The following is an 11,536-nucleotide window of genomic DNA, read 5'->3' as shown; positions in this document are numbered from 1 at the left end:
CCCTCAGGAACATTCAATGTCGTCTTGGTATACAACTCCAGTGTATAGTTGTGTGTTAGGGTATTGTCCAGCTGAAAGGTGAAGTCATCTCCCAGTGTCTGGTGGAAAGCAGACTGAACCAGGTTGTCCCCTATGACTTTGGCTGCGCTTTAAGCTCCATTCTGTTCATTTTTTATCCTGAAAAACTCCACAGTCTAGTAGGCAAGTCAGTTGAGAACAAATTCTTATTTACAATGACAGCCTAGGACCAGTGGGCTAACTGGGGTGGCAGGGTAGCCTAGTGGTTAGAGTGTAGGGACGGCAGGGTAGCCTAGTGGTTAGAGTGTAGGGACGGCAGGGTAGCCTAGTGGTTAGAGTGTAGGGACGGCAGGGTAGCCTAGTGGTTAGAGTGTAGGGACGGCAGGGTAGCCTAGTGGTTAGAGTGTAGGGACGGCAGAGTAGCCTAGTGGTTGGTTAGCCTAGTGTAGGGACGCTAAATGACTTAAATGTAATGTAATGTAATGGTAGCCTAGTGGTTAGAGTGTAGGGACAAGGTAGCCTAGTGGTTAGAGGTAGCCAGGGTAGTGGTTAGAGTGTAGGGGGAGGGTAGCCTAGTGGTTAGGTAGCCTAGTGGTTAGAGTGTTGGCCTAGTAACCGAAAGGATGCAAGTTCATATCCCCGAGCTGACAAGGTACAAATCTGTCGTTCTGCCCACTGTTCCTAGACCGTCATTGAAAATAAGAATTTGTTCTTAACTGACTTGCCTAGTTAAATAAAAAAACTGCCTTGTTCAGGGGCAGAACGTCCTTTTTTTTTTCTCTCTTGTCAGCTCAGGGATTCAATCCAGCAACCTTTCAGATACTGGCCCAACGTTCTAACCACTAGTCTACCTGCCGCCCCCACCACAAAAAAAAAAAAAAAAAAATCAAGGAAGATCATCAGGTAATAAATATGTATGATGTTATATGTGCTTTCAATGATGATGTCCCCCCCCCCCCTTGTCATTTCGTGCTAATTTGATGCCTGATCCCAGATAGCACACAAACCTCTGTCCAACGTAGGCACGATGTAACCTATATACATTACGCATTGGGAAGATGCAGTTCAGACATAGTTTGTTAATTGGCAAGACGTCTTGCAGGTTTTTTTTTATTTTAAATACTACATTTTAAATGATGCAATTCTACATCATCCAGACATCAACATTCTATTCTCAAAAGCATAATAGGCCACTCTGCCTCCTCGGGCATTAAGCCTTAGCTAACCCACAAAAACACTTCAAAATACACAACATTGTTCATATACAGTATTTGGTTACCTCAGGGGCCGTCTCTGTATGTTTGTGAATTTTCCTTCAGATATTTACTGGCATAATATCCCTAGTTTAGTCCTCCAGTGTAACACTGGGTATAATATCCAGCTGGGTCAGAGTAACACTGGGTCCTCCAGCTGTCAGAAGAGCTGTCAGCATGTGAGGGTTATAATATTACTGAGGTGTAACACTGGGTCCTCCAGCTGTCAGAGAGCTGTCAGCATGTGAGGGTTATAATATCCCTGTTTAGGTGTAACACTGGTCCTCCAGCTCGTCAGAGAGCTGTCAGCATGTGAGGGTTATAATATCCCTGTTTAGGTGTAACACTGGGTCCTCCAGTTATAATATCCCTGTTTAGGTGTAACACTGGGTCCTCCAGCGCGTCAGAGAGCTGTCAGCATGTGAGGGTTATAATATCCCTGTTTAGGTGTAACACTGGGTCCTCCAGCGCGTCAGAGAGCTGTCAGCATGTGAGGGTTATCCCTGTTTAGGTGTAACACTGGGTCCTCCATCAGAGAGCTGTCAGCTATCCCTGTTTAGGTGTAACACTGGGTCCTCCAGCTCGTCAGAGAGCTGTCAGCATGTGAGGGTTATAATATCCCTGTTTAGGTGTAATATCCCTGTTTAGGTGTAACACTGGGTCCTCCAGCGCGTCAGAGAGCTGTCAGCATGTGAGGGTTATAATATTACTATTAGGTGTAACACTGGGTCCTCCATCAGAGAGCTGTCAGCATGTGAGGGTTATAATATCCCTGTTTAGGTGTAACACTGGGTCAGAGAGCTGTCAGCAGGGTTATAATATCCCTGTTTAGGTGTAACACTGGGTCCTCAGTCAGAGAGCTGTCAGCATGTGAGGGTTATAATATCCCTGTTTAGGTGTAACACTGGGTCCTCCAGAGAGCGTCAGAGAGCTGTCAGCATGTGAGGGTTCCTGAAGTAGGACCAACAGTGTTAAAAGTTCAAGTTGATTTCATTCAGCTTGTTGTTTGAGCGTTTGTTTGAGCCTGTCTGGGAGTTCCAGATGGGTGAGTGGGGTTTGCACTTTTTGGACTATTCCATTGATTGCATTGCACCAGGCAAACTAAATCAAGCACAGCATCTGAAAGACAACAGGCACAGGGTTGGTGCCATCCCCTACTGCCATTGTGGCCTTGAGCAAGGCATTTAACCCCTAAACTGTTTCAAGGGTAAGGCTGTAAAACTGACCCTGTGTGGCTCCTAGCCTGTTGCATTAACAGTCAGGAGGCCGAGTACTGTGACAGTAAAAATACCCCACTTCTCAATTCGCAGTGAAGCATTGTGGGATAATTATAAGAACAGTGGGACCTTCCATGCCTGAATTTAAGTATGTTTTCACTTGAAGTTCAATGGCGTTCACATGTACATCTGTTCGTTACAGGAAGAGAGCATTCCTTCTGGTTGTAATGTTGTTTACACAAAGAGAAGTCCTGTTCCTTCCAACTGCCACCCAGAGAACGTAGTAAGATAACTAGCAAGACAAAGATAAAACGCTCATAGGTGATAGACAGTGCTTTATATTCTCAGATAGACATGATTGGATGGTCCTCATTACACATTGAATACAACTAGTTTCAATTACTGCAACTCCTCAGTGAAACAATACAACGTGAGTTGATCAGCCAATCACATTAAGATGTACTTTACACGGCATGTTCTTCTCATGTTTCTTGATGGAGATTGAGACGAGATTGTAATATGTGACTATTGAAAAACAAACAGAAATGTGTCCTTCTTCATAGCCTACCATATGAGAAAGCTTATGGGAACTAAATGTCGTTTTTAGAACTAGACCTACATGTTTTCAGACATTTAAATGGAAAAGCAGATTTCCTGAAGTAAAACAGGCAAAAGGAGGATTTCAAGATCACGGTATACAGAGTCTTATGACATTTTAACAAAATGGTGGGCTGGGCCAAGACTGATCAGCTCAACTACCATTAAAAATAATATTGTAAGAAGAGAATAGTTTCAGTCAATGTAAACTCAATGCAAACACACAATATAAAACGTTTATTTACCGAATATAAAACATTTACCGACCTAATTTATAAAAGTTTACCAAGCTAATCTGAATGAAACATTTAGAGGTGTATGCAGTATTCATTTAGCAGAGTAACATGTCAATAAACACACAAAAACTCAACAATATGCTCTTATAGTTACGGCTTCTCCTTTGGTTGGAATAGTCCCTTTTTTAAAAGCTATAGATCACAAGACCATCGAAAGTTGTTTGTTAGTGTGTGATGAGATAAAGAATAAATACTGCAGGAATCTTTTGGACTCATGACAGTGGTACTGAAAAGTGCACGGCTCCCTTCAGTCCTTTTCTAAGTGCATGACTATAATCTGCAACATCACTGTAATAAATAAAGAGACAAGTTTCACAATATATTTCCCATATACATCCGTTTTTGTTTGTCCTTGAATTGCTTAATGGATGTCCCAGCATACACAGGGTATGTTTCAATTGAAACAGGTCATTCTCCTAGTGGAGGAAAACCTGCAAACAAAAACAATACCTCTGGTTACATAGAATGCAGAACATTAAAGTAGAGTCCAATATTCTGTCCTTTGTCCCTCAGTATGCACTGCTTTTACTGGTCAAATAAATATTGTGGAAACTGTCTAGCCCGTACCTACACCTATCCAATACTTTACATATGGGGAGTAGTGAACAAGTGCACACTTCAGGAGATTTGTAGTTACATAGCATTTATACTGCATGAATTCATAGGAACACACCTAAACAGGTATTTAGAGCAACAAGGTTCAAATATTTAGCTGATTCTGAGAAGCGTTAGCTAGCCTACCTGTTTCCAATTGGTTGGGTGAGTAATACAGATGTGATTTAGCCTAGCTAGCCTACCTGTTTCTAGTTGGTTGGAAGGATGAGTAATACAGATGTGCTTTAGCCTAGCTAGCCTACCTGTTTCCAGTTGGTTGGATGAGTAATACAGATGTATTCTAGCCTAGCTAGCCTACCTGTTTTCAGTTGGTTGGATGAGTAATACAGATGTATCCTAGCCTAGCTAGCCTACCTGTTTTCAGTTGGTTGGATGAGTAATACAGATGTATCCTAGCCAGTTGGTTAGCTACAGATGCCTAACAGTTTCTAGTTGGTTGGAAGGATGAGTAATACAGATGTATCCTAGCCTAGCTAGCCTACCTGTTTTCAGTTGGTTGGATGAGTAATACAGATGTATCCTAGCCTAGCTAGCCTACCTGTTTCTAGTTGGTTGGAAGGATGAGTAATACAGATGTATCCTAGCTAGCCTACCTGTTTTCAGTTGGTTGGATGAGTAATACAGATGTATCCTAGCCTAGCTAGCCTACCTGTTTCTAGTTGGTTGGAAGGATGAGTAATACAGATGTGCCTTAGCCTAGCTAGCCTACCTGTTTCCAATTGGTTGGATGAATAATACAGATGTCCTTTAGCCTAGATCTGGAGGTTGATGAAGGGAGCGAACCCCACCACATCCTGCAGTATCACCAGGGAAATAGACAGACAACAACAATACATTATAGATGATACTTCATATCCTTTCAGATGGAAATTTTGTATGGTCCTTACAGTACAATTGCTTTCATCAATGCCTCAGTGAAACAGTGTGTCCTTCGCCCTCATACCTGCAGCAGCACAAGAGCCCTCTGTAGTGGTGGCTCCACGTCAATCTCAACATTCCTCTTCCGCAGGGGGTCCAGACTGGACTCAGTCACGTTGTGACAGTGGTTCACCTTCAGAGACTGCAGCTTGGGGCAGTACTCTGCAACAGTCCTGCACGCACATACACAGCAGGACCAAAAGGTGTAAGGACAGGTTTACCAGTGAATATCAAAGTAGGAGTGCCAGTCTCCCCTTCATCCAAAGCAAGCTGGAGCAGGATATACTCTGCAACCGTCCTGGACACAGCACGAAGAGGGTTCTTACAGGTGTGCCATTGCAGATCTAAAAAATATGTCATGACATTACCCTGTTGGGTGAGGTTTATGACCCACCTCCCCTCCTCCCCATAAATACCTTTTCTCTCGCTACTCTACAGAATGGACTCTTGGAAAGCATTTTTTTAACATAGAGATAGTATGGTAACATCAAAAGGTTGGGGAATGGGACAATATTTCTGTAATCCAACCAGCTGAAAGTGTCCGTTGTTACTTAAAGAATATGATGTCAGATCAGTTGTCGTCTGGGACATTACTACTGATGACAGGACGACATAAATTGTATCTTGGAAAGTCTACACATTCTAGTTATCAGATTCACATGAAATTGTTATGCAATTGAAATGTTTAAATATGAAACTATTTGTGAAAATATGAAATTTAATTTTATCTTTCTAAATGAGAGAATTGTTTTCATAAGTCATTTTATGCTCACTCAGTGGCCACGCCCAACTGGCTGGAGATGGATGAAACATGTCTTTCTCTTCCCCAGTATAAAGCCTAGACTAGTATATGAACCTGATTACAACCTGACTAGTATATGAACCTGACTAGTATATCAACTTGACTAGTATATGAACCTGATTAGAACCTGACTAGTATAGGATCCTGACTAGAACCTGAACCAGACTGGCATGTGAACCAAACTAGCATATGAACCTGGCTAGTACATGAACCTGGCTAGTACATGAACCTGACTAGTATATGAACCTGACTAGAACCTGACTAGTATATGAACCTGACTAGAACCTGACTAGTATATGAACCTGACTAGAACCTGACTAGTATATGAACCTGACTAGAACCTGACTAGTATATGAACCTGACTAGAACCTGACTAGTATATGAACCTGACTAGAACCTGACTAGTATATGAACCTGACTAGAACCTGACTAGAATATGAACCTGACTAGAACCTGACTAGAATATGAACCTGACTAGAACCTGACTAGTATATGAACCTGACTAGAACCTGACTAGCATATGAACCTGACTAGAACCTGACTAGCATATGAACCTGACTAGCATATGAACCTGACTAGCATATAAACCTGACTAGTACAAAAACCTGACTAGTACAAAAACCTGACTAGTACAAAAACCTGACTAGTACAAAAACCTGACTAGTACAAAAACCTGACTAGTATACAGACCTGACTAGTATACAGACCTGACTAGTATACAGACCTGACTAGTATACAGACCTGACTAGTATACAGACCTGACTAGTATACAGACCTGACTAAGTATACGAACCTGACTAAGTATACGAACCTGACTAAGTATACGAACCTGACTAAGTATACGAACCTGACTAAGTATATGAACCTGACTAAGTATATGAACCTGACTAAGTATATGAACCTGACTAGAACCTGAATAAGTATATGAACCTGACTAGTATATTAACCTGACTAGTATACAGACCTGACTAGTATACAGACCTGACTAGTATACGAACCTGACTAGTATACGAACCTGACTAAGTATACGAACCTGACTAAGTATATGAACCTGACTAAGTATATGAACCTGACTAAGTATATGAACCTGACTAGAACCTGAATAAGTATATGAACCTGACTAGTATATTAACCTGACTAGTATACAGACCTGACTAGTATACGAGCCTGACTAAGTATATTAACCTGACTAGAACCTAAATAGTATATGACTAGTATATAGATAACCTACATTAGCAAAATACAAACACACCCAGACACAGACAGAGAGAGAGGATACCAATGATTTGAACAGTCAGTGTATCAAAACAACAGCACCTGATGGAGTCGTTCCTAACCCTCAGGCAGCCTGTCAGGTCCAGCTGTTCCAGCTCCCTGCAGTTCTTGGCCACTTCCTCCACAGACACGTCTGTAATGTTGGCGTTGACCGCCACAGACAGCGACCTCATCTTCAGACACTTCTTGGATAAGTAGCAGATGGCCTCGTCTTTGAGCTGGCGGCAGGCCGTCAGGTCGATGGACCTCAGGCCCCCACAGTGGTCAGCCAGGCTGCGGATGGACAGGCTGTCCACCCATTCACAGTGGGCCAGGCCCAGGTACTGCAGGTGTGTGCAGCTCAACGACACGGCTACTAAGGAGTGACGGGTCAGCCGGTCACACCCCCTCATGTCTACTCTCAGCAGGTGCTGGTTCTGACCAATCACAGGCAGCAGCTCCGTATCTGTCACCCAATCGGAGCAGTTCTGGACGGACAAGTTCTGTAGGACTTTGTTGTCCCTTAGTATGTTGCAGAATGCCTCCTTGGGAAGGCTAGGCCCTATCTGTGAACATTACAGGAGTGTGATCTTCAACTGAGTATTAGGCTAAATAGTGTATGAGCATTTAAGTACAAGAAACTGTAAGGAAATCCTAAAATAAATAGAATGGGTCATGTGTGGCCTACCTGTGTGAGGTCAAAGGTGCGACAGTTGGCCAGGTACACCTGGATGAGGGCATAGAACTGCTTGCTCACTCTCTGTAGCCGCACCAGCTGGCGTAACGGCAGGTAGCAGAAGATGTGTGTTACCAACACATCCTCCCAGGGCAAATCCAAGAGGTGACATCTGCCAACAGACATTTCAACTGATGAACAAGTTAATGGACAAATTTAGCACAGTCACACATCAACGTCTGCCTCGCGTTCGAACTAGCTTTACAAAGATTGATGGCTAGATATGTAGCTAGCTAGCTCAAGCGTAAAGCATGTGATGATTCTGCAGGACATGCATTCTCCAACTGCCGTAGCAAGCTACAGTAGTAAGAATAGGTAACTAACGGTTATCTAGTTCTGCTGACACGTTTTTATTGTAACGTTAAAACAAAAATACATGTGTGCTTACAAAATACATACTTGCAACACTCTGTTTCCGCATCCATTTTGAATCCGCAGAAATATGCAAGATCGCTACATGTACAACGACAGTTTGTTAGCTATCTTGTGAGCCTTGGTTGAAGCTTTCTGGATCGGCGACAGCTTTTTTGGCTGTATTCCCAAACTTCCGGGTTCGTACACTGGGTACGTTCCAGAATGCAGAGTCAACTTCTCTGCGCAGGAAAAGGGAATCAAAATCTCAGTAAATGTGTTTGTTTTGGGAGAAATAAAGCTGAGAAAAATAATACATTGGAGTGGTTATTGATGGTTTTGACAAGTATGTGCGATGTTTTGGTTAAAAAATATACGGCCGAGCGTTAGGATCCAAGTGACATTCGACGCCTGTGGATTTTACCGATACGCACCACCGGTCAATGTCTGTTACACGAGAGAAATAATATCTTCGCTGTAACCGCTCCAAACAAGGAAAAGCATTGCTTTTCTTTTGTCATATTGACAATCGTAGGAATGACTTGATCAGTTCTTTATCAGAAGGAATTATTTTTATTATCCAATGGTTGCTCACAATGTGAAGAGCTTTGATTCATGTCAGTAAATGAAAAGTGTTCTACAAATGCAATGTGTTATGTATGGCAAACAAAAGGTATAGGCCAATCTTTGACGCAGCAATAACCAATAGGCTCAATTAATTAAATATTACATTCTAAGCTTTGGTTATGTTGATTATACTTAATTCTCTACCATGTATAAAATAATCAATAATATGACGATATAGTACTTTATTTTTATTGTAAAATAGATCATATGTCCTATACTGACCCCAGGAACAGCACCAATATTAGTTTACTATGGTTCTACAGTATTTCCAATATATGCATCGATTTTTTTTTTTTTACATACCTGTCAAGTGAATAATGAGAGATAACCAATGACAAACTGTCACTAACATGATATGCATACCCATGCAAACTGCTGAACAAATAACCATCCTGTCAATTCATCTCTTAGCATGCAGCGACACAATGAAGTCAACCATGCTGAACAATTGCTGAGCCTATAGTTGTGGTTGTCTGAATGAGGAGGACCAACCGGGTGGCTGAGTGAATTCCTACCGCTGACTGCTCTGCTCTGGATATAGGCTTCAAGCTAAAGCAGAAGTATAACATCTAATGGCGTGCGTTAAATCAATCTATGAGTTCAGCGCTGAGACCTTGAATGGTCAGAGCGTTCCTCTCAGTATCTACAGGGGCAAGGTGCTCCTCATTGTCAACCTGGCCACCTTCTGAGGGTCAACGATAGAGGAGGTAGGCTAACGAGGATTCATGGTGCTAGCCTAAACAGGCTAAAAGCCTAATGCTGGCATAGGCCAAACTTTTGATTGTGTTGTAGTGTTAGAGATATTCTAGAGTCAGCCCAAGGGGAATGTTGAGGTGGTGTTCTAATTGTATGTGTCATCTAACAGTACCACAGAATGAATGCACTCATGGAAATGTTTGGTGACCTCAACTTCACTGTCCTGGGATTCCCCTGCAATCAGTTTGGTCTCCAGGCACCTGGTAAGAGAGTCTTTTTGAAATAACAATAAAGGTTTTTGATCTGTTGTAACTCACAGGCCTACTTTGTCTCTAGGAGTAATACTATGTTTCAAAACACTCATGTGTGGGCTTCTGAGTGGCGCAGCAGCCTAAAGCACTGCATCTCACTACAGACTCACTAAAGCCTGGTTCAATTCCAGGCTTTATCACAACCAGTTGTGATTGGGAGTCCCAAAGGGTGGCGAACAATTAGCCCATTGTCGTCCTGGTTAGGGGTAGGCCGTCATTGTAAATAAGAATCTGTTCTCAAATGACTTGCCAAGTTAAATAGTATGCTTGTTTGTCATGCGTAATGATGAGACCAGTCTGTTTTCTATAAATGCCTCTGTTTCAGAACTAATAAGCTCACTGGTCTGTTGCATTTGTTGTTGTTTCTTCCTTCAGAGGTAAATCATGAAACCCTCAACCTTCTCAAGTATGTAAGGCCAGGTGGGGGGTTTGTCCCCAAGTTCCCTGTGTTTGGCAAGATCGAGGTCAATGGGTTGAATGAAGAACCTCTTTTCGCCTATCTCAAGGTAGTATATGTGACATGTCTTATCTCAAGGTAGTATATTTGACATGTCCTCTTTTCACCTATCTCAAGGTAGTATATGTGACATGTCCTCTTTTCGCCTATCTCAAGATAGTATATTTGACATGTCCTCTTTTCGCCTATCTCAAGGTAGTATATATGCCTATCTCAAGATAGTATATGTGACATGTCCTCTTTTCACCTATCTCAAGGTAGTATATGTGACATGTCCTCTTTTCGCCTATCTCAAGATAGTATATGTGACATGTCCTCTTTTCGCCTATCTCAAGATAGTATATGTGACATGTCCTCTTTTCGCCTATCTCAAGATAGTATATTTGACATGTCCTTTTGCACTATCTCAAGGTAGTATATTTATGTCCTTATGCACTATTATGTACTGCACTCTGGGGGCAAGTTGAATACCTTATGGACATTAGACCTCACTAACGGCATTTGTTAATGTCTCGTACAACAGGAGTCTTTGCCCTATGTGAACCCTGTCATAGGAGATGTAAAGAAGTTCTACTGGTCACCCATCAAAGTCAACGACATTCGCTGGAACTTTGAGAAGTTTCTAATCGATTCTGATGGGACGCCTTTCAGGCGGTAAGTTAAACACATGAATGAAAAATGATTTGACAGTAAATATATAAAATGTATCAATCATTCATGCATTCATTCATTCATTTATTAATTAATTAACAAATAAGACTTGAAAATACTTAATGTCCTATTCTATAATGGCCTCTCCTTTTCCCCAGTTATGAACTTCATGGCCCTACTGAGAAAGTGGAAAAAGACATTGCAGGCCTACTATAAATGGAGTCATCTGTTCCCTTTATGGCTGTCAAGAAAGTGGGTCCTTCATCAGCGGAGGCAGGATGACGATCCCTCAGTAAATGCAGACTAAATGCAGCTGAGCTGGATCTGATGGAGAAGGGAGAAGGACTCTGAGTTTCAGTGCATTCACTCAGAATATTAGATCCCTCCAGCCCCTGTTGGTGACCAGGAGGCATATCACTATGGTCTCAATATAACTAACTGCTCCCTTTTGTTATTGTTGCAAAACAGAGGAAGTCAATAAATATTTTGGCTGAAATCTTAAAATGTGTTGTCCATGTAATTGTTTAACATTGTTAAAACAACATGTGTAGACTACAGTAGGAGAAACCCAAGTCTCCAGCTGCATAGAAACTCAAGTCTACTTGTGTGTAAAGATATACAATATACACAATTTAACTGAGCACTGTGGATGTTTGAGAATCAAATACAATTCACTACTTGGATTGTTTTATGTTTGACATTTCTATACTTTTGACATTTTTCCGATCAAAGAGACT

General features: G+C 41.8%; 2 protein-coding genes across 3 annotated transcripts; one reads left to right on the top strand and one right to left on the bottom strand.

Moving 5' to 3' along the window:
* Nucleotides 1-3,307: 3,307 nt before the first annotated feature.
* LOC135530052 (F-box/LRR-repeat protein 15) lies at nucleotides 3,308-8,270 on the bottom strand. Of its 2 annotated transcripts, none has more exons than XM_064958444.1 (6): nucleotides 8,106-8,270; nucleotides 7,659-7,837; nucleotides 7,034-7,536; nucleotides 4,940-5,087; nucleotides 4,706-4,790; nucleotides 3,308-3,812 (listed from the first exon to the last, which is right to left on the bottom strand). In XM_064958444.1, the coding sequence occupies exons 1-5, from the start codon at nucleotides 8,125-8,127 to the stop codon at nucleotides 4,749-4,751; spliced, it is 894 nt and encodes a 297-aa protein (XP_064814516.1). In that variant the 5' UTR covers nucleotides 8,128-8,270; the 3' UTR covers nucleotides 3,308-3,812; nucleotides 4,706-4,748. The 2 variants fall into 2 exon arrangements, with proteins under 2 accessions (XP_064814516.1, XP_064814517.1); XM_064958445.1 differs by having other exon boundaries at nucleotides 7,659-7,818; nucleotides 8,106-8,268.
* A 1,025-nt stretch (nucleotides 8,271-9,295) lies between these two features.
* LOC135530053 (glutathione peroxidase 6-like) lies at nucleotides 9,296-11,266 on the top strand. The gene is made up of 5 exons (XM_064958446.1): nucleotides 9,296-9,391; nucleotides 9,550-9,643; nucleotides 10,067-10,197; nucleotides 10,672-10,802; nucleotides 10,958-11,266. Exons 2-5 carry the CDS (start codon nucleotides 9,559-9,561, stop codon nucleotides 11,013-11,015), a joined length of 405 nt encoding a protein of 134 aa, XP_064814518.1. The 5' UTR covers nucleotides 9,296-9,391; nucleotides 9,550-9,558; the 3' UTR covers nucleotides 11,016-11,266.
* Nucleotides 11,267-11,536: the final 270 nt, after the last annotated feature.

This window comes from Oncorhynchus masou, unplaced genomic scaffold, assembly GCF_036934945.1.
Source record: "Oncorhynchus masou masou isolate Uvic2021 unplaced genomic scaffold, UVic_Omas_1.1 unplaced_scaffold_1243, whole genome shotgun sequence".
NCBI classification, from domain to species: domain Eukaryota; kingdom Metazoa; phylum Chordata; class Actinopteri; order Salmoniformes; family Salmonidae; genus Oncorhynchus; species Oncorhynchus masou.
This window is presented reverse-complemented; position numbering and strand designations above follow the sequence as displayed.

Excerpts from the sequence above, each read along its gene's own strand:
- LOC135530052 (XM_064958444.1), bottom strand. The coding sequence starts at position 8,127 with ATGCGGAAACAGAGTGTTGCAA. Across the intron at positions 7,838-8,105 it reads GCGGAAACAGAGTGTTGCAA|TTGAAATGTCTGTTGGCAGA; the intron begins GTATGTATTTTG and ends CTTGTTCATCAG. Across the intron at positions 7,537-7,658 it reads GCACCTTTGACCTCACACAG|ATAGGGCCTAGCCTTCCCAA; the intron begins GTAGGCCACACA and ends TAATGTTCACAG.
- LOC135530053 (XM_064958446.1), top strand. The coding sequence starts at position 9,559 with ATGAATGCACTCATGGAAATGTTTGGTGACCTCAACTTCACTGTCCTG. Across the intron at positions 9,644-10,066 it reads GTTTGGTCTCCAGGCACCTG|AGGTAAATCATGAAACCCTC; the intron begins GTAAGAGAGTCT and ends TTCTTCCTTCAG. Across the intron at positions 10,198-10,671 it reads CTCTTTTCGCCTATCTCAAG|GAGTCTTTGCCCTATGTGAA; the intron begins GTAGTATATGTG and ends CTCGTACAACAG.